Source organism: Schistocerca piceifrons, chromosome 1 (assembly GCF_021461385.2).
Source record: "Schistocerca piceifrons isolate TAMUIC-IGC-003096 chromosome 1, iqSchPice1.1, whole genome shotgun sequence".
In the NCBI taxonomy this organism is placed as follows: domain Eukaryota; kingdom Metazoa; phylum Arthropoda; class Insecta; order Orthoptera; family Acrididae; genus Schistocerca; species Schistocerca piceifrons.
The window spans coordinates 1,068,702,379-1,068,723,343 of NC_060138.1; the positions used below are offsets into that span (position 1 = coordinate 1,068,702,379).

Genomic DNA, 20,965 nt, shown 5'->3' on the forward strand with positions numbered 1-20,965 from the left:
TTGAGTCGCTTCGCTGCATCGAGAATATCTATTTTTAAGTTACTCGTGTTCCAGCAGCTCTTGATCCGAATTCGTCTTTGGTGTTATTTTAATCATTCTGCAGTATCGACAGTCGCTGAGGGGAGCACCTTGTAATCTGCGCACACAAAATATTTTCCCGCCTTGTGCAACCGGCTGTGCGACGTAAAGACCGACGCGGGTAGGAAGTACTGGGAGCGGCAAGCAGCTGCCGCCGCCGCTGCCGTCACCTGAGCGCTAAGCTGCAGACTAGCAGGTCGGCTCCCGGCCGTATAATCCTCGCGCCGGCACGTCATAAGCGAGAGGAGCCGCTAATGTGCTCCGCGGCGCTGAACGCATCGCAGATTCCGGTAATTAGCATTACAAGGCCCGCTCATTAACGAAATAAGACGAGCGAGCGGAGCAGAAATAAGAACAGGTAGGAGTGCGGTTTCGTTGCATTCACGGCGGCTTAGCCGCGAGGTGAGGCCCGGCACACAGCCGGTGTCTCCTGCAGGGCGGCGAGAGGGCGAAGGAGCGCGAAGCACCGCGAGTGGGAGGCGGGGGGCGGGAGGGGGAGGCCGTGGGGGAGGGGCGAGCGCTAATACGGCAGATATTACCGGCAAAAGGGATTGCCGAGTAACCTCGCTTTTAATAAGATTACGAGGTATTATTTCGTAGCATTAATAAGATCAAAAGAGCTATGCGTGTCTGCGGAAGCCGGGAGTCGGCGCGGATTCTTCTGCAGGCGTAAGAGAGAGCGAGAGAGAGGCAGACAGAGAGAGAGAGAGAGAGAGAGACAGCGTACGCGCACTCCCGGAAACCATCTTGAACAGTGGCGCCCGCGAGCGGTGTTAATTGATTTCGCAGCGCGGCCGAAGGCGTACAGTGTTTCCGTTCCGGAAGGCGCCCGCCGCCTCCTCCGCTGCAAATCGCCTCAATTTTGCGACAATAAAGGCCGCGACGGAGAGCGCCAGCTAAGGGGATTAGCACGAAATACTGCCGAAACAGGGGTATTTGTGGCGCGCGAGAGCCGATGTCGCGATACCGGGGTCTCCGTCTTTAATCACACCGTAGCGGACGGCGCGGCTGAGGTTGCAAACGCGATGGAAAGCGATGTGCCCCACTAATGTAGCCGGGTAGTAAGAACACAAAGAGCGCCTAACACACAGAGACATACATACCGCTTCAGCATCTGGAGTGCGGTCCATGATAAACCGATGATCAGGTGTCTTCAGCTCATTCAACCAGGCAAGTAATAGAACAGGATGACTGATATTCACTAAACTAAGGCCGAGATATCACATGACAAGTATCCATCTGCATCTAATACAACGGAAGACAATTATTGTCAGTGGGGAGTCATAAGCACGTTCTTCTGAAGAAACTGAATGGTTAAGGCTGTGGTATCATGCCACAGCATATCAAGGTTTGTAACAGAACGCCAAGTTTCCTTCTGATGCTGACAGTGTCGCACGGGATCAAGAAGACGCTATGCAGCGTGCCTTCAGACCTCCACCAGCTCTGTATTACGAGCACCATCTGCCGCCGCAATACAGGATAGCCAGTGGCAGCCGCTCAGCCCACTTACATTTGGAGTCACTGCGAAGTGACACTATGATTCATATTTAGTAGAATGAGCCTCATCCTAGTTGCTATTGTATGAGCTAGACTCTCTTTTGCTGCATTATTTGTAATCAGTCTTCGTAAGATTCGAGAATTAACAGTTAATTAAAACCTCTGCGTATTGCGTTAACTAATCACTTCTGCTCCTGTCCAGTTTGCTCCGAGAACAGTTGCCACCTCACTCTGTAGCCCGCTGTTGTGTATGAAGTCATACACAATGGCTTTCAGCGTACAATGACAAAATCGTTCACTTCATGCTTAAGTGATAGTAAGCAACGAGTCATATTAGAAACATTATAACATTTTCATGGTGTATCTTCTTCTGGGTGCGGCCAAACTACTACTGCTGATCCACAAGTTTCAGTATTGTGTCCTCCTTTTTATGTGTAGTAGTGATTTTCCACTCTGCTCTAAAAAAAGCAGAATTTCTGCTCTTTATTATGAACAGGGATTGTAATGAATCGTTGCAGTGAGGCGCAACAGATAGAACAATAGAAGAGATATTCAGAAACATTATTCTTTGGTTCTCTGTAGGAGGCTTATCACTTACATTCAGAAAAAAACACAGTTCATTTAATTCTCTGCATGTCCAAAATGGTTCAAATGGCTCTGAGCACTATGAGACTTAACATCTGAGGTTCTCAGTCCCCTAGACTTAGAAATACTTAAGCCCAAATAACCTAAGGGCATCACACACACCCGTGCCTCAGGCAGGATTCGAACCTGCGACCGTAGCAGCGGCGCGGTTCCGGACTGAAGCGCCTAGAACTGCTCGGTAAATGCGGCCGGCTCTACTTGTACACGACAGGCTATATCACAATAAACAAAAGTATAGTACAGATGGAAAGAAATACGTAAAACTGTATGCTCGACATTCCTAGGAGTGTATATTGAGCAGAACGCGGATAGGAAACAACATATTTTATGTTCTTGATATCGTCGGTCTCATCTGATGTTTCTGAGGTCTACACAGCCTAACAGGCAAAGGTTAAGCGGCAACAACTGCCTCCTCAACCTAATATGATGAAAGTCGATTCATAATTAACTACTAAGCAATCTAGAGCCCATTTGAAGTTTCTAGAGAAAAGACATCACCGAGATAGGTTGTACATTCGTTAAGACTTTAACTTACATTCCATAAGAGAATAGCTCAACTTCCTGTCTCGCAGTATAGATAAGCGATCTCTGTGGGTTCCCCAAATCACGAACCTGAATGCTGCGTCGTTCCTTTGTCAACAGCACGGTTAATTTCCAGTAACATTCTCGCTGAACACCATCTCTACGGGTCTAGTCGTTCTATATCTGTATTTGAATCAGCAACCACGTCCACACATTCTGAACCACTGTCAAGTGTATGGCAGAAGGTACTTCCCATTGAAGTAGTTATTAGGGCTTCTACTCGTTCCATTCACGTATGGCGAGCGGAAGAATGAGTGTTGAAACGCATCTCTGCGAGCTGTAATTAATCTAATATTGTACTTGCGATCCCTGCGGGCACAATACGAAGGGGGGGGGGGGAAGGGGGGGCTTGTAGAATACTCCTGAAGTCATCATTTAAAGCCGGATCTTTTAAACTTTGAAAGTAACCTTTCTCGGGATAATTTGCGTCCATTTTCAAGTGTCTGCCAGTTCAGTTTTCTCAGCATCTCTCTCACATGTCCCAGTGACAAACTGTGACCATTCGTCCCTTCCTTCTCTGTATACGTTCAATATTCCCTGTTAGTACTATTTGATAGAGGTCTTCCTTCCTTCTTGTTTTTCTTGGAAAGAGGTCCAAGCGTTTACGGAACTTCTGAAGAATGTTTTAATGACTTATGAAGCATGTCTTCACTTGACATCCGTCACACATTATTTTTACAGATAACCGCGAGGTCGTTAGGGGTGAAATGCCTCAGTTGGATAGGATTGCCACGGTCTCGGACATTCCCTTTTGGCAAAATTATCACACATTTGTTTGAAATAATTAACGGAAACAATAGCTGACGTACATCGCAATGCCGCCAATAACGAATGGAGACGAGTTGTCTGTGAGCAAGCAGTCTGTGAAGTACAGATTATGTTTTACCATCTCGGTATCGGTTGAATCAACACGCTGGAATAATTTTTTGGCAATTTTGGAGCGACCGTAAATGCCAGCTTGTTTCAGTTTCTCCAAATACACCTCGATTAGACCGATATTCTCCAGGAACCCCGTGAAGATTCGAAGGAATTAAGATCAGTATCGAAATCTGGGCCTCAGCGAATACCAAGTCTGACGCTAGTTACAATTAAAAGCTTGGCCCAACAGTGGCTGGTTACGAAGCGCAGTTGTATCCTTCGAACAAACGCATGCAGCTGTGTGAATCTCATTGAGCGGCATCCCAACACACACACACACACACACACACACACACACACACACACACACACACACACACACGAAGGATTACGGAGGCGGGATTTCCGGCGGCGCCTGTGGGAGGAAGTTTAATTCTTCTGTACACACGGAATCCGGCATCAGTAAATTCCAGATAGAGCGATAATCCGCGCCGACACTACAGCGCATTAGTCTGCTGCCGGGGTTTAATTAATAGACGAGGGCCGTACACAGAGGAGCCATGGGGTTGCAGTCTGCCCTCTAGGAGCAAATACCCATACAGGAAGGAGATAAATAATAAAGCCTCTGACTCGGAATTTATTTATTTATTTATTTATTTATTTATTGGAAAAGCGTGGTTCAAATCTACATTTGGTGACTCAGATTAGACTATCCATGCTTGCTCCATACCTCTTCTGAGTAATGTTCAAATAGTTCATTGACAAAAGCAGGAGCTACATCTTTCCACCTACATCTGTACTCCACAGACCATCTCACAGTGTTTAGAATGGGTTACTTCGAGTACTAGAATCACTGTCCCCCATTACCTCATGCGTCAGCGATTGCAGTGCGAGAAACACAGTTGGAGATAAGCCTCCGAATGGACCAGAATTCCGTTGATGGCTATTTCGCAACATGTATGTTGGAAATAGCAAAATGTTGCCTACCTGTCCATGAAAGGCACCATGTCTCTTATAGCTTTTCGGAATTTCTTGAGCGTCTCTGTAACGTTTTCAAGCTTACTTAGCAATTCCGAGACGAAGCGCCTCGCTTTCCTTTGGATCTTCTTATTTTAGACCATACTGTAAAGTCTGACATTATGACGTTCCTGGACGGAAAACAAATTTCTCTCAAAGGATAGCAACTGATTCGGGAAAATCACTCGTGTGAAAGACAACTTCCTTACTGTTCAGACGTGGTATGCTGTAAACAGTAAACGCAGGCGAACAAATACATTCCTACTTCCTAGATTTCTAAAAGTTACTAGACATTGCATCACATCGTCGACTGCTAAGTAATATAGAATCATACAGAGTATCTTCGCAGATATGTGACTGGCTCAAAATATATTTGACTAACAGCACTCAATAAGTTATACTGAACGGCAAACATTCAATAGTAGCAGAAGTAACATCGGGTGTCCCCCAATGAAGTGAAATAGAACATACAGTGTGTAAGTAAACATCACCATACACAAAAAATAATGAAGCATCCAGAGGACATGGTCGGATGTCAATGTAACTTCGTACATGAACACACCTTCGGCGAGTATGTAAGTCAATGTAACTTCGTACATGAACACACCTTCGGCGAGTATGTAAGTGATTAGAGATGAAATTCTCTATGAAAGGTGGAACGACCATTAGACTGCATTACTGGTGTCCCGTTCAGTGTTGTTGCGAGGCCTCGTAGACAGATAACTGCACCTTGTCGCAACGTTAACAGTAACTGAGAGTGTTTCAAAAGTCGTCATTGTGGGTCTCCATTTGGCTGGCTATTGGACACGTGCAGTATCCGGAAATGTGGGGCGTTCAGATGTGAGAGTGGCTGATGATGGACTGCTTGGGAACGTGACGGTAGGCAGACTCCTCCTTCAGACTTCGGTCGATCACGTCTGACCACAAGGTAACGCCTCCGTATTGACCACCAAGCATATCGTTGACACTTGCACCACTGCGCCTGTAGTTCGAGAAAAAGTGTGTCATCCAGCACCATTGGCTGCACAGAAGCAGCAGCATTGAATTACCGTCCCACGCATAGGCATGCCGCTAACACGACACAAATTGCTTTGTTTGGATTGATCCCACATGGAGTACTGATGAATACGTCGATTGTGATCAGCAATAAATCGCAGTTCTGCAACATTCCGAATGACATCGTCGGCAAGTATGGAGCCGACATGAGAAGAGGGCTCGAGACGCGCAGCTATGTTTTGCTGTCGTTATGGTTTGAGGAGTCATTGGGTGTGACTTCAGGTCACGGCTGCATGTAAACTTCGACGCCACAACGGTACATCAAGGCAGTCCAGAGCCCTCATGTGTTACCTCTCATTCGATAGTATCGTGGAGTTGGCAATGCTCGTCCACAAATGGCACTTGTTATGAACTGTCTGTGCGATGCTGAGCTACTCCCGTGGCCAGCAAGATTCCCAGATACATCCCGGATACAATATGTTTGGGACCAGCAGTGCCAGTATCCAGAACTTCAACAACCATTTACAACAGTCATGGGTATGTCTAAATGGCACCGTTCCCAACCGAACCGAATGAGTGCATACATCATCCACGCCAAAGGGGTGGGAGCGGGGGGGGGGGGGGGGGGGGGGGGGGAGGGCGGGGGGTTGGAAGCAACGTAGTATTTATAAACTGATAATACGACTCTTACTGTGTAGTTCTTTGAAAGTTTAACTTGATTTTATAATCACTGAAACAATATCACTTTTTTTAAATTTTTTTTGTCAAGCAGTGTAAACAAACGATTTATCAGTAGTACAGCTCTGTTAGTGTGTTATCTGAGTATGCCATAGTCTACTGGAAAATATTATTGTACAACAATGAGAAAATGCAAATGGGCTTGGACAAAATTTCCATTTGGCGTAATGAATGGAAGCTCTCTTGAAATACGGAAAAATGTTCAAATGGCTCTTAGCACTACGGGACTTAACTTCTGAGCTCACCAGTCCCCTAGAACTTAGAACTACTTAAACCTAACTAACCTAAGGACATCACACACATCCATACCCGAAGCAGGGTTCGAACCTGCGACCGTAGCGGTCGCGCGGTTCCAGACTGTAGCGCCTAGAAACGCTCGACCACCACGGCCGGCTACGGAAAAATGTATGACCACTGTTAAGTCTGGTGCTGCTAAGGCGCTTAGAACTGGTGTGTGGGTTAAGTTTCGACGTTTGTTACTCTATCACCTTTACACAACAACTTTTAAGCGCACATTGAGGGCGACAGACTTACCTCGTCGAGCGGGCAGCCGCTGGACGCCAGCATCGTGTGCGAGTGGAGTAGCAGCAGACGCAACAGCTTGTCCTTTATCTCGGACATCACGGTGGGCCGCGCCCTGGAACAGAACACGGCTCGCTGTCACACGTCGAATGCAATTACCTTGTCGCTAAAGACGAAAGGTTTCGACGGCAATGAAAGACTGTTTACACCACATTAACGATGTGACTACCTTCAGCTTCGCTGTTGAGTTATGCTGGCAATGGTGTGTGCTGATAAGTGGAATGTAGCGTACGTAGCTTAAGCGCGGACACGCTGATGTGGCACCGACTGTGATCTCTTGCACTCTGACCGAAAGGGGGAGAGGCGCGTGCGGGGCAACGTAACTTTGAGTCTATTGGCGACTAATGGAGGCGGATGCATGACCAATGGACGAAGGAAGGATTTTCCTACATTAAAAACAGTAAATGACTAAAACATGGGTGTTTATCTCTGCCCTCCCACACTCTAACAGCGCGTGGGAAAAATGATCACTTAAATATTTCTCTGCGAGCTCTGATTTCTCTTATTACAATTTCTCCCTGTTTAGGTTGTCAACAATAAAATATTTTCACCTTCAGAAAAGAAAACTGGTGACCGACACGTCGTGAAAAGATCTCGCCGCAACGAAAAACGCCATTGTTTTAATGATTCGTACCCTAACTCGCTTATATCCCCTATTTCTCGATAATACGAAACCAGCTGACCTCCTCTGGACTTTCTCGACGTATTCCGTTAACCCTATCAGGTAAGATCATACCACACAACAATACTCTAAGAGACGACAGACAAGCATAGTGCAAGCAATCTCTTTAGTAGACCTGTTGTAAGGGTTCCGCCAATAAAACGCAGGCTTTGGTTTGCATTCCCCATGGCATTGTCTGTGTGATATTTCCATTTCAATTTGTTAATAATTGTAATTCTTAGTTATTTAGTCGAATTGACAGCCCTTACATTCGTGTAACCGAAATTTAACGGATTTCTCTTCGTGCTGATGCGGACCGCCTCACACTTCTTCTTATTCAGAAATAATTACCGCTTCTCTCGCCATACAGGTATTTTGTCTAAACCATTTTGCAATTGGTTTTTATCTTCTGATAACTTCATTATGCAGTAAACGACAGCATCATCTGTCAATATTCTAAGAGGACTGCTCAGATAGTCTCCTAAATTGTTTATATAGATTAGAAACAGCGGAAGGCCTGTAACACTTTCTTGGGGAACGCCGTATATCGCTTCTGTTTTACTCGATGATTTTCCGTCGTTACTTATAACTGTGAGCTTTCTGATAGGAAATCATGAATCCAGTCGCACAACGGAAACGATACCTCATAGATACGCAGTTTGGTTTAAAGTTTCTTGTTAGGAACGGTGTCAAAAGCCTTCTGGGAATCTAGAAATACGGATTCTGTTTAAGATCCAGTGTCGATAGTAGGCCTACTAATTACTTTGTGAGAATAAAGAGCTAGTTGTGTTATTTTTTCCGAATTCGTGCTGACTGTGAGTCAGTAGTTTCCCCTCAAGATAATTCGTAATGTTCGAACACAGTAAAGATTTCATAATCCTACTGCAAACTGACGTCATTGATATGAGTCTACATTCATCGAAATCCTCCTATTTCCTTTCTTGAGTACTAGTGTGCCCTGTGCAACTTTCCGGTCTTTTTGTGCGGATCTTTTGTTGAGCGAGGTCCTGTATATCACTGATAAGCGCAGGGAGTATTGTATCATCTGAAAGGAATCTGATATACTAACAGGACTGGAAGACTTGTCTTTATTAAGTGATTCAAGCTTCACCGAGGATATCTACTTCTAAGTTATTCATGTTGGCAGTTATTCCTGATTCGAATTTTGGAATATTTACTTAATTTATTTTAGTGAATGAATTAAAAAAACTAATTTTGTGGATGGTGATGCTTGTTGTTGATGATGATATGTTGATGACGATAAACTTTACTCATATTCTACAACCATCGTCTCGAAATCACAAAGAAAATATGAAGTTATGTAATCTCGGAACTATTTAATAGACTCTGGTTCATGAAAATTACAGCAATTAGGTCATCCTTTCTGTCCCTAGTTTATAACGGAAACAATTATAGTGAGTTAATACTGTCAAACTGCCGTCACGGAGAAGACTAATAGCTAAACGGAAGAACAACATTCTTTAATTATAAATCTTTCCTAGTCTTCGAATTAATTCCAAGTCCTATAAAATATTGAATCGTCACAGATTTGGCTTGAGTTTGCGAAAACACCGTAATTAAGTCAATATTTATTTTTTTCGATTCACAAAGATCTAAAGATGAGCATTACAGTTAAGGACAATTTGTCAAGCAAACTAAGACGCTGTGAGCATTATAGTAAATTTAATTAAATTAAACAGTGACGTGGTTTACACTTCAACACCTCAACAGGTTACGGTGATTTGTATTAAGAATGTAACAGTGGACTATTTTGAATGCTTTGCAAACTGGTGTGAATACGTATGCTCACAGTTTCTCAACGGAAGATAAGCGGGTTGTAGATTTTCGTCCGCATCGGTTTCGTTAAAGATTGAATAGCTCAGTTGTATATATAAGTCCACAATTCACCGTGGACTTTTAATAAGAAACATCCCGGTGTTCGTGTTGAAAAAAAAAAGTCTCCGTTCGAGTGGACGGACGAGACTTCTCATTCGGATCCGGCGACGAGCCGATTCTGGTGCTATAACATGGTTTCAACGGGGGCTGCCCTGCCAATTTTGACATGCCCCCTAGCAACGTACTGAAATCTTCGTAAACGTTTGCTAGATTACGGATAGGGATTGTAGATACAATGACGTTAACTTCTTCACAATTGTTTGTCGACTTCGTTCTAAACAAAGTGAACCTCATTACTGCCCTCCCCCGTTTTGGGCCTGCAGGAAGACATTCACACCCTCATTGAAAGTGTGTCTTGTAGAGTGCAAGGCGTCTTAAAGGTGAAAGGTGGACATATCCCGTGTTAATGTCCTTAATAGATGTCCGGATAGTTTTGATTTGAGAGCGTACATGTGAAATGCAGAGTAGTAATATAAATCTAAATGCTGCGCCAAAGGCTTCACTATGTGCAGAACTGGTTATTTTTGATTATCACATTATAAGGTACGTTATCGTTCCATTTACGAATGAATCGTGGAAAGCACGAAAGAGTATAAGCATCAGTGACAGATGTAATTTGACCGACGTTATTTAGACGGCCATATGGGATACATACGTAGTGGGCTGAAAAATATGCTGATTTCCTCCCTGAAAGCCGGTTCTTTGTCTTTGCTGAGCCGTCCTACGCGAGATGCACGGCGTATTTCTTCGGGCTTCTGGTACTTAAATCTCTTTTCAGTCACACAACCCTGAGACCATTAGAAATTGCCCTTTTTATACTCTGGATCTTTCCTTTCAGTCCCATAGGCTTCATCAATATTCAAACATAGGTCGTAGAACTGTTCCGTAGATAGCCTGTCCTGTAAACAAACTAGTTTCCCATGGTTCCTTCTTAGTCTCCCGTTTCTACGATAAGAAGTTAACAACAATGATAGTAATCCAAGTGATTCGTGAGGTTTCCTAGGCGAGAATGCTTGAAGATATGTTTGCGGATGGGGTGGACCTTCACATTTTCATGTGTTAAATTTCTACGACCCACCTGGAAGTTTTCTTCAGGTGATACGGACAGCAATGACGTGTTTTCTGTTAGAATCTAAGGAAGACGAGAAGGTTAGTCGTGGTAAAATTATACGTGAATCTTGAAGCGTTTTCTAGACTAGAAATCCGAACGCAAAGCACCATTCTGAACCACATTTTAAGCACTTGTTTACGGATAATTATTCGTCTAAATGTGTCAGGCTGAACTATTACCAAAGTTGTCGTGACGATTTGCGTGTTGTTTACGTGGTGCAATCATGCGAATGCCAGTTGAGGTTTGGCATATTACACAAAAGATGAAAATCAAGACTGGATGCTATTTTTTCTATAACTGTCTTAATAAATTTAGGCCATCTTTAGAAATGCTTACGTCTTTACGTTAACGCTACATTTGAAGCAACCATTCTTGAAAGGAGATCAGATTCGACCTGGATGCAATACGAGGCAACAGTTGCATTACACCCAGCTGTTACTCATTACTAGCATGGCGTGTATGAGGGATTGGTGGGCAGATACTCCGCTCACGACGGAGGTTGCGTCGTGCAGCGAGCGGCTCAGCTCGGGTAGCCAGAGCTGTGAGAAAGTTCTCCCCAACAACTATAGCCGAGATGGTACACACCGCACTGGGCTCAGATTGTCCGATACCGCCAGCAGACTGTAAAAAAAAGGAGGAATAAAAGTCTTTGCAAAGACGCAGCGTGAAGACGGGATCAGCACCATGACAAGGATGTAGTCCACCTGTACGACGTCTTCAGAGTGTGGTTTTCACGCCTTCCTAACCTCCGCTACGCCGCAACGGCCTTAATTCACCACCGCTGATTGCCTACAATTATTCATCGCCCAGTTACACGTGCTCCAAAACGAAACTTACATAGAAAACGGGCTGTGTTGGGCAGCTTTCCCCGATTGAGTGCGACATCTGTATAATATCGGGCTCCTAACAGCCGTGAAATAGTTAAAAAATCGAAACTAACAATTTCGTGAGGCCAGCATCAAATTTTTTCGCTTTCTGTCCGTTCTGCACACGTTGCTATTAGTTACAACGTTATTCTCTTGACAAGATCCTAGTCTAGATGGCTGTTTTTGCCTTCCTTACATCGACAGATGTTTCAGATTGGTAATTGTACTGCATTCGATATTTAGTTTAGTGACAGTGGGATATTTCACATTGTTATTGTACCAAGGTGTTAGATGACGCGCCTCGGAATTTGCTGCATCAAGCCCATAGATGATTCGAATAAGTACATGTTTCGTATCGGTAACTGAAGTCAATGCCTGTTCAGTACACCGTTGTGGTTTGGGCATAACGGACGACTGTTGTGTGAAGTGGAAGCGGAAAACTGGTGCCGAAACCGTACCAAATCGCGCTTAACATCTCCTCCTGGAGGACGCACTTACCGCAAATAGTTTTAATGTTATCGCTCCGTAAAATACAACGCTGAGATTTAGGGTTTGACGGCCGACGTTGACGTACAGTCTGATGATCAGTAGCTGTATCCCAGCATATCTCTTCCCTTTTGCCGAAAAAATACTGCAGCACAAATTCCATTCTACCACCGGCACTCTATCTGACAACCTTGAGATGCTGCGACAACCACCTTGCGTGTAACAGCTTTCTTGGTGAATCAAGCGGTCTGCTTATTACAGAATTCTGTTGGATTGTTAAGCATAACGTAAATTATGAAGTGATGTAGTTTGGTGGCACAGTAACCTGGCAACGGAAGTGGAATATACAGCACAAGCGGATGGAAGTAATCTCGCTTTTCCTATACGATAGCTACGGACGTCATCTGTCACTACTATGTGTTGCATGAAATATCACACAGCCTGGTGCCTTTACGTGAAACTCGGAAATGAAAAAGAGAGAGACTGCTGCTAACTCTCAGAATTCCATTAAGAACACGACAACTGGCGGTATAGTTTCTTTTACGCAGTATTATTATCAAGAAACGATTGAAACATGCACGACACCCACAGACAGGCAGGCAGACAGAGATACTGACCTGTAGACTTCTATGCGTAGCGTGGCGACCGTGCTGAGTTCGCCCAGGATGTCTCCGACCGTGGCAAGTGGGCCCTCTGCTATCTTCTCCAGGCTCAGGGGTTTCCAGTTTTTTATCACAACAGAACCTAGAACAAGGTAAAAGGTACGTGAAATTGTACCTACAAAATTATGAGTTTAAATCGATTACTATCTGCACTTTCATTCTAATCGTCTTTAGGTTGGCAGTACGGTTTAGTGCGATCACCAAACGCTAGATGACACGGTTCTCTTCGATTTTGGCAGGTTTCAACTTCATTATATCAGTTTTCTCGAGGTGGTGGTAGTAGTAGTAGTATCAGCAGTAGTAGTAGTAGTAGTGGTGGTGGTGGTGGTGGTGGTGGTGGTGGTGGTGGGGGCGGGCTGGTGGGTGGAGGGCACAGTAAACAGGGTGCAGTAAGCAGTGTTTAGAAGATAATGCATTTCTGGTGTAGTGCGCATGACCTCACTGAGAAACTCTTGGCGCTCGTATGTAGGAGAATATATCGTTTCGGAAGTATTATGGTTTTCACTTACAAGGGAACCTCCCAATCGCACCCCCCTCAGATTTAGTTATAAGTTGGCACAGTGGATAGGCCTTGAAAAACTGAGCACAGATCAATTGAGAAAACAGGTAGAAGTTGTGTGGAACTGTGAAAAAATAAGCAAAATATACAAACTGAGTAGTTCATGGCAAGATAGGCAACATTAAGGACAAGAGAAAGGCAAGAGCGCCGTGGTCTCGTGGTAACGTGAGCAGCTGCGGAACGAAAGGTCCTTGGTTCAAATCTTCCATCGAATGAAAAGTTTAATTTTTTATTTTCAGTTTATGTGACAAACTCTTATGTTTTCATCACTTTTTTGGGAGTGATTATCACATCCACAAGAAAACCTAAATCGGGAAAGGTAGAAAAATCTTTTTACCCATTCGCCAAGTGTACAAGTTAAGTGGGTCGACAACTTATTCCTGTCATGTGACGCACATGGCGTCACCAGTGTCGTATAGAATATATCAGATGTGTTTTCCTGTGGAGGAATCGGTTGACCTATGACCTTGCGATCAAATGTTTTGTTTCCATTGGAGAGGCACGTCCTTTCGTCTACTAATCGCACGGTTTTGCGATGCGGTCGCAAAACACAGACACTAAACTTATTACAGTGAACAGAGACGTCAATGAACGAACGGACAGATAATAACTATGCAAAAATAAAGAAAGTAAAATTTTCAGTCGAGGGGAGACTTGAACCAAGGACCTCTCGTTCTGCAGCTGCTCACGCTACTACGGGACCACGGCGCTCCTATTCTCGAATAGTCCACTATGTTGCTTATGTAGCCCATGGACTACTCAGTTTCTATATTTTGTTTATTTTTTCACAGTTCCACACAACTTCTTCCTGTATTCTCAATTGATCTGTGTTCAGTTTATCAAGGCCTATCCACTGTGCCAACTTATAACTAAATCTGAGGAGGGTGCGATGGGGAGGTTCCCTTGTTAGTTGCTTTTGTCCAGTGAATGATTTGAACGTTCGAGTGTTTTGACGGTGTGTAGGCAGTGGCAAGCTGTGCTATTGGTGGCCGTAATGCTCACAACCTTAACACAAAATGAAATAGAGCAGTGCTTCATGATTTTCCCCAGGATGAAGATTTGCAAAAGATTTGATTGTCCAAATGCTGCAGAAGAGACGTTGTAAATGTTGCAAAAGCTAGAATATACTCTCGTCATTTCGAAGAAACTGGTTCTATAAGATGCTTCCATTTGGAACGGCTAAATTTACGTGGCTTCAAACAACTAGTACATTCGAATTAATTTTTGGCAGGATAATGGATAACACAAATCCCCAAGGAAAACTGTTATAACGAACTGCTGTTCCGAGCGAATTCTCACCGTTCATCCAGAAATAATTAAAATTTACACGAGAACGTGAACATTTATCGGCTGCATTGCCTGTGATTATCCAACGGACTTATTGCAATTTTAACACCGGTTAAAGTGAGACCGCCGAAGTTAAGCGCTGTCGGGCTCGGCTAGTACATGGATGGGTGACCGTTCGGGTCTGCCGGGCGCTTTTGGCCAGCACCGGGCGCTCCGTCTTTGAGAGATCAATTGAGGAGCCACTCGACTGAGATATAGCGGCCTCGGTCACGAAATCTGACAGCGAATGGGAGAGCGACGTGCTAACTGCATGCTCGTCCGTCTCCACATACGTAGGCGCCCCGTGGTTGACACGGCGGTCGATCGGTGCCGTTGGGCCTTCCGAGACATGGTCGGACAGAGTTTAGTTCTGTTGCCTGCGACCAAAAGAAGAAGTAGAGGCAGCTCATTGTCGCGAAGCAAAGAAGTGGCGTTTATCACGCTCGATATGAACGGTATTTGTGTGATTTAAGTTGCGTAGGAACGTAGATCAGTGACACAAGCGAAGCTTCCTCGACAGCTTTTGTTTGCCTACGCCGCTGCTCTAATTGCCTGGCAAGACACCAAGATAGGGGGTGTCGAGGTTTGGCTTACTTCCCACAACACGTCCAGCTTTGCTGAACTAAAGGCACCGTAAGCGAACTCGCTTCTGTTTCCTGTAAAATGCATTTTCAAGTGTTGTTAAGTTCTGGAGCTAATGTCATTTCATGTGAATGACTTGTAACAACTTAGATTAATTTTATTTTTCCACTTTAATAAAAAATCCAAAGAATAGTGGTGTGAGTAAAGCTATTGAAGCATGTGTGGCAGTTACATCACCTCATTCCGACGCTTTTTAGATTTATGGCGCATAGATAATTATTTGATTCCGAACGACAGTCTCCACCTATCAGTTGACGCTTTTTAAACTTGTGATTTATACAAGAAGAAAATAGCTCGTTGTCTAGATATTGTTTTCTCAATAAAACTTTTCTCATAGCCAACTTAGAAAGCTGCGTGCTCATTTACAAGACTCCCTTTGACAGAAAACAGACTGCAATTTGCGCTTTTTCCCTCTGTTCGTTCTGAGAGTTTTGGTAAGCTTGTATAACGACCAAAAGCAATGAAAAGCAGGGTGAATGTTGAAAAATTATTTCGTAGTTTTTGTACTGTTTTAATAAATTATAATAATATTGTGCAGATTTTTTTCTGCTTACCATCGTAAATATCGCTAAACTGTATGAAAATGCCTGCAATCAATTTCAAAGATTTACTTCATCAGTAAATATAATGCACAGTCTAGTGTAAAATACGCATGGAATTATCGAAGGAAGCAGCATCCATTTACAGGTGAAAATGTAGAAAATGTTATTCATGAATGATCATTCTATCTGCTGTAGTTATTATATATATTGGTATGTAACTCTAGAAAGAGTAGGAAGAATTTTTTACTGCAGAATGCACAGCCTTGTATAGTGTTTGACTGGAGAGAATAGTGTTAAAAAATACTTATACTACAGTATCACGTACGCACACACACACACACACACACACACACACACACACACACACACACACACACACACACACACAGTACTCAACCTGTGTCAAAACAGAAAGTGAGTGCATTCCCTCGGCGGTCACACTGTTTCGTGAGGGGCTATAATAGTGCTCTCACATTTATGTTTACGAGGGCTATTCGGAAAGTAAGTTCCGTCCGGTCCCGAAATGGAAATCACTGTGAAAATCAAAAATGTTGTATTTGGAACAGTTAGCTACACCTTCCCGCCGCTTCTCTACATAGTCACCGCTCCGACTGAAGACATTTGCCGTACAGTTGTGCCATCTTTCCGTTCCCTCGTCACAGCTGGCAGCCGCCTCGTTGACAGTGCCAAAATGTTGCCTTCGAAGCCAGCGGTTCATGTGAGCAGAGATGAAACTGAGGAGCAGCCAGTTACGGGCTGCATTGTGGCTGATCTGATCAAAAGCTTCCCATCGGAAACGCTGCGGAAGTATCTTCATTGCCCCTGCAGAAGGGACCGCGTAACCGTTGTGTTATGTGGGTTGCATGACATCAGGCGAAATATCTCACGAGGCCCTCTACTTGGTAGGAGACGCTACTTTTTATGCATCTTTCCGTGCTCACTGTGTACTCAGAACTGCAAAAAAGGTCTACGCGACGCGATCGACGGGCATACAAGAGGCACTGCCCAACACATCTCTGCAAAGATTCATCACATTTTCACAGTCGTTTCCATTTCGCGATCGATCGGAACTTATTTCCCGAGTAGCCCTCGTATTTATTTATTTTTCCCGTATCAACAAGCAATGGTTTCTGCTACACAAGGCTAGGTTTTGATATGTGGGTATTCACGAACATTAGAGGAATGTGACTAAAAATACGCTTCTGGAATTTATTTTCTGTAACGATCTTATAGACATTACATAACAGAAAGAATAGGCGCCAGTCAGGAAGATAATATTAATCTAGTACGATATTATTACTTTGTGTCAGTGTTCTGTTTCCATCTCGTAAGAGTTCATCCATAGATTTTATTATCAAACATAAAAGAATCAAGTATTTATCCACAGTGTACTCTCGTGGTAAAGCAGACTCTTCAATTGCACTATTTCACTTGCAACGTTTTTCTTTTTGAGTTTTTGGTAAAGCAGTAAGCTGAAAAGCAAATGAAGTAGATTTTTATTTTTCTCAACTGTTATTTATATGATAGTCTGGCCTGAAGCCGATGAAGGAACATGAAATGCCAGACTGCAGTCTCGCAGTATTATTGGATGGTACTCATCCAGTGAAAGGCAAGAAGCAACAAGTCTTGGAATACTAAATCTACACAGTAGTTTGCTAGTACAACGGGAGCTCGCTGATTCCATGACGACACAAGGCAGCACGTTCACAGCTGAGCACCGCGCCTGCTGACACTGTGGCCCTACTGTAGTGAACTCACCCCTGGCGGCGGCGACCATGTCGCTGGGATAGCCGAGGCGCACGAGCGCCGCGCCCACCAGGTCGGCGAACGCCGTCGCCACGGGGATGATGACGTAGCTGTCCGTCTCGACGACCGGCCGCCGGCGGAAGCCGACCGCCGACACCGCCTCCACCACGCAGTGCACCGGCAGCGACTTGCCTGCCAAACACAAACACACACACACATGACGTCATGTATCACACCACCACTGTCGTATACTGGCTGTCTACTGATACATTTCACACACCTCAAGCGCTTCGGTTACTGTGACGCTGGGATGGCGTAATTGTACAGGATGGCAGCCAATCAAGGAATATTTTAGGGAATTAGTTTAAAAAATTTATTTCAAAGGTTCAGTGGAATCTTTACAAGTTTTCTCCCAGAGTAATTCACGCCGTGTCTACCTGACGCAAGTCGCTTGCCTTTCAAAACCGAGGCAGTTCTGTCCAGTTAAAGCTGCTGACAGGAGACGCCCTGAGACTTTTGCTGAAACTGCTTGCGAATTTACGCCATTAGTTTTAGGCAACAGCGTGCACGCAATACGGATCACGTGTGTGGACGCTGGAGTCTTCTGCGGTGCCGAACACAGTTGCTTTTCTCTCTTGCAATAGAGACCTCGAACAGAACAGACGTCTTTTTGGAAGGCAGAGCCTCTGGCTCTGCTTTCACGACCGGCCACCAACGTAAGTTATCATGAACCGCTTCCCTCCCTTTCATGGAATACATGAGTATTACATGAACTGTTCAAATGGTTCAAATGGCTCTGAGCACTATGGGACTCAACTGCTGAGGTCATTAGTCCCCTAGAACTTAGAACTAGTTAAACCTAACTAACCTAAGGACATCACAAACATCCATGCCCGAGGCAGGATTCGAACCTGCGGCCGTAGCGGACTTGCGGTTCCAGACTGCAGCGCCTTTAACAGCACGGCCACTTCGGCCGGCATTCCATGAACTGTGTACAAAGCCAGACCAAAAAAGGATAGTACATTGAGAATGGCTAGTTGCTAGCCGAAATCTAGATCTGGCAATAAAAATTCCAAAGGACGACTGATAGCTGGAATCAATTATTTACAAATCAAAATAACGGCAGCCGCGTGCAACAGCCTTTGAATGGAGGGTAACCTGATGAATAATAGAGATATCAAAAGAGGAACTGAAGTCGGCGCCTGCCTTATACAGAGCAATAAAACACGTGGGATAATAAAGACAAATTTTACTTTTTCGCCCTGCCTATGTTCTTTCACCAGGAGGACATTACATTAAATCGGTGATTCAAGAAAGTTGAAGGTAGAGCCGAGTACTACACAGAGATAGTCGAAACATGGAAATGATAAAAGTTATAGAAAACACATAAAATAACTTATGATCTAAATAAAAAATTGTATGTCATAAACTGGCCAACTAAAATGCACAACAAACAGTGACACTTATTAAACAACACATATTTCGCGCACATCTCTGTCCTAAGATACTGAAACCAAATATTAACGCATACATCACCTCGTATAAGACGGCTGCTCGACATAAACTAAATAAGTAATGTAAACACTTTCAGAACGTCGTGGTTGAAGACTGAACTGACATTTTGTGGAAGCCGGAAGAGCAGCCCTAAAATTCTCAACTGAAGCACAAATTCTTCTCTGGCGTCTTTATGGGAGATACACGATGTATCTGATCGATTCATTATTACGAACACAGAATGACGTTTTCTTAATGTTAATTCTTATAAAGAACTGAGGGAAAACAGCCCCGACCACATTTCATTCTGCAAATCATAGTGATGGTTTTTTGCAAGGAGCTGGCCTTAAACCAAAGTTTACACGGGATCGTCGATTGCATCCGCACGTCACGCATGCTCCTATTGACTTCTGAGGTGTTCCATTCTTCTCGCTATTGATTCGGAATTCTCAAAGTCAGACAGCTATTAAATAATTTGTGGGAAACTTCAGTTTGAGATATAACCTTTTTTTTTACTTCCTTTGCCAGATGATCAACCTTCACGTTACCACTGGTCATCATTTTTATGCCGTTTCTACATTCTATGAGCTCTTCTACTATTTTTGTAACGAAAACTGTATTCCTGTTCCTCCAATTTCCGATTTCAAGAGATTTCAGTACGTAAACTGAGTAGGTAAAGATCAAATTTTTCTTACAGCATTTAACAAATATCAATTCAATGACTGCGAAGACAGAAGATTGTTGAGGCAGCTGGAACAGTTTATTTGCTGAGTTCAGCAGACATCGAAAGATACATCTCAAGTGACTATTCGTGTTTCGTTTTTTATACGTCTGCAGAAAAATGAAAATCGTCTTGTCGCATATTTTATTGTGTGACGGAAAATTTGAATGTAATTCGACGATGCTGAAGTTATTCAGCTCCGATTATAATGTCAAAGATTTTGATACCCGATACCAGGACAGATCGTGGCTGCATAATTTTCTCGATGATACAGAGTCACATTACTGTAATATAACGCTGACAATTGTCTGTTAGTTCTTCTCGGACTTCACATACCTCGTCGGGATTGAAATAAGGGCCTACACGTGTAGATGCTAATCAGAACTGCTACTATGGCTGCGTCGTCTTTTCAACCATAGCGACAGCTAGATATTAAGGACATGTGGAATGTCTGCAGAGATTTCTTGTATCATTTGACCGAGTAACAATGCAAGGTGTCAGTGAGTGAGTGGCAGCAAGCCTGGGTGGGCGTCCCAGCGAGTGTCCAGAATTTTGGGTTATTAGCACTTCGGCGGCGGTGACCCCGCTGTGGGTTGCGCAACAGTGGCAGAGTCGCGGCGGCTTAGCGGATCTCTCGCACCTTGCATAACGTCGCGAAAGGCGGCAAGCGGCACCGTCGACCAGGGGCTTCCCGCCGGACAACACGTGTATTAACGCCTCGCTCAGCCGTGAGGCCGCCTCTGTTTAGGGGGTCGGCCCACCCGCCTTCACCGCTTCGCGCTGACTGCGACGCCTTTCGGCCCTCGCGGTTCTTGACCACCGTTACATTTATTCTGGAGCTTTTATTACGGAAGCTGGTGAAATAAATCATTGTAGGCATTTCTCAAGAGGAGGCTACTTAACAAGGCACGATCTAGCCAGAGAAATGTGTTAGCTAATATGTATAATATATGATGAAAAGTACGCGGACACCTTTTGACGGACATTAATCATGGATGTGGCCACACTTCACCTTTATGACGGCTTGAACTCTGCTGGGGGCAGAGTGAATAGTCAATGTCTGTGGAGGAAAGGTGGCCCATTCTTACTCATCAATGAAAACTAGAGAATGTATTGATGTTGGACGCTGGGGTCTGTGGCGAAATTGATGTTCTAACTCATCCCAAAGGTGTCCCGTCGCATTCAGGTCGGGACTCTGGGCAGGCCAATACACTTTAGGAATGTTATTATCCCCAACTAGTGCCTCAAAGATGCCGCTTT

The 20,965-nt window shown here is 44.2% G+C and overlaps 1 protein-coding gene across 1 annotated transcript in view; it reads right to left on the bottom strand.

The window, feature by feature from the left end:
• The window catches only part of LOC124777688 (ras guanine nucleotide exchange factor P), an 80,820-nt gene extending 60,235 nt beyond the window's left edge, over positions 1–20,585 (bottom strand). Inside the window, exons 1-4 of the mRNA XM_047253169.1 lie at positions 20,471–20,585; positions 17,503–17,682; positions 12,631–12,757; positions 6,946–7,048 (exon numbers count right to left, since the gene is read on the bottom strand). Coding sequence (XP_047109125.1) covers positions 6,946–7,048; positions 12,631–12,757; positions 17,503–17,682; positions 20,471–20,585 — 525 coding nt within the window. The remainder of the gene's footprint in view (positions 1–6,945; positions 7,049–12,630; positions 12,758–17,502; positions 17,683–20,470) is intronic.
• Between the last annotated feature and the right edge of the window lie 380 nt (positions 20,586–20,965).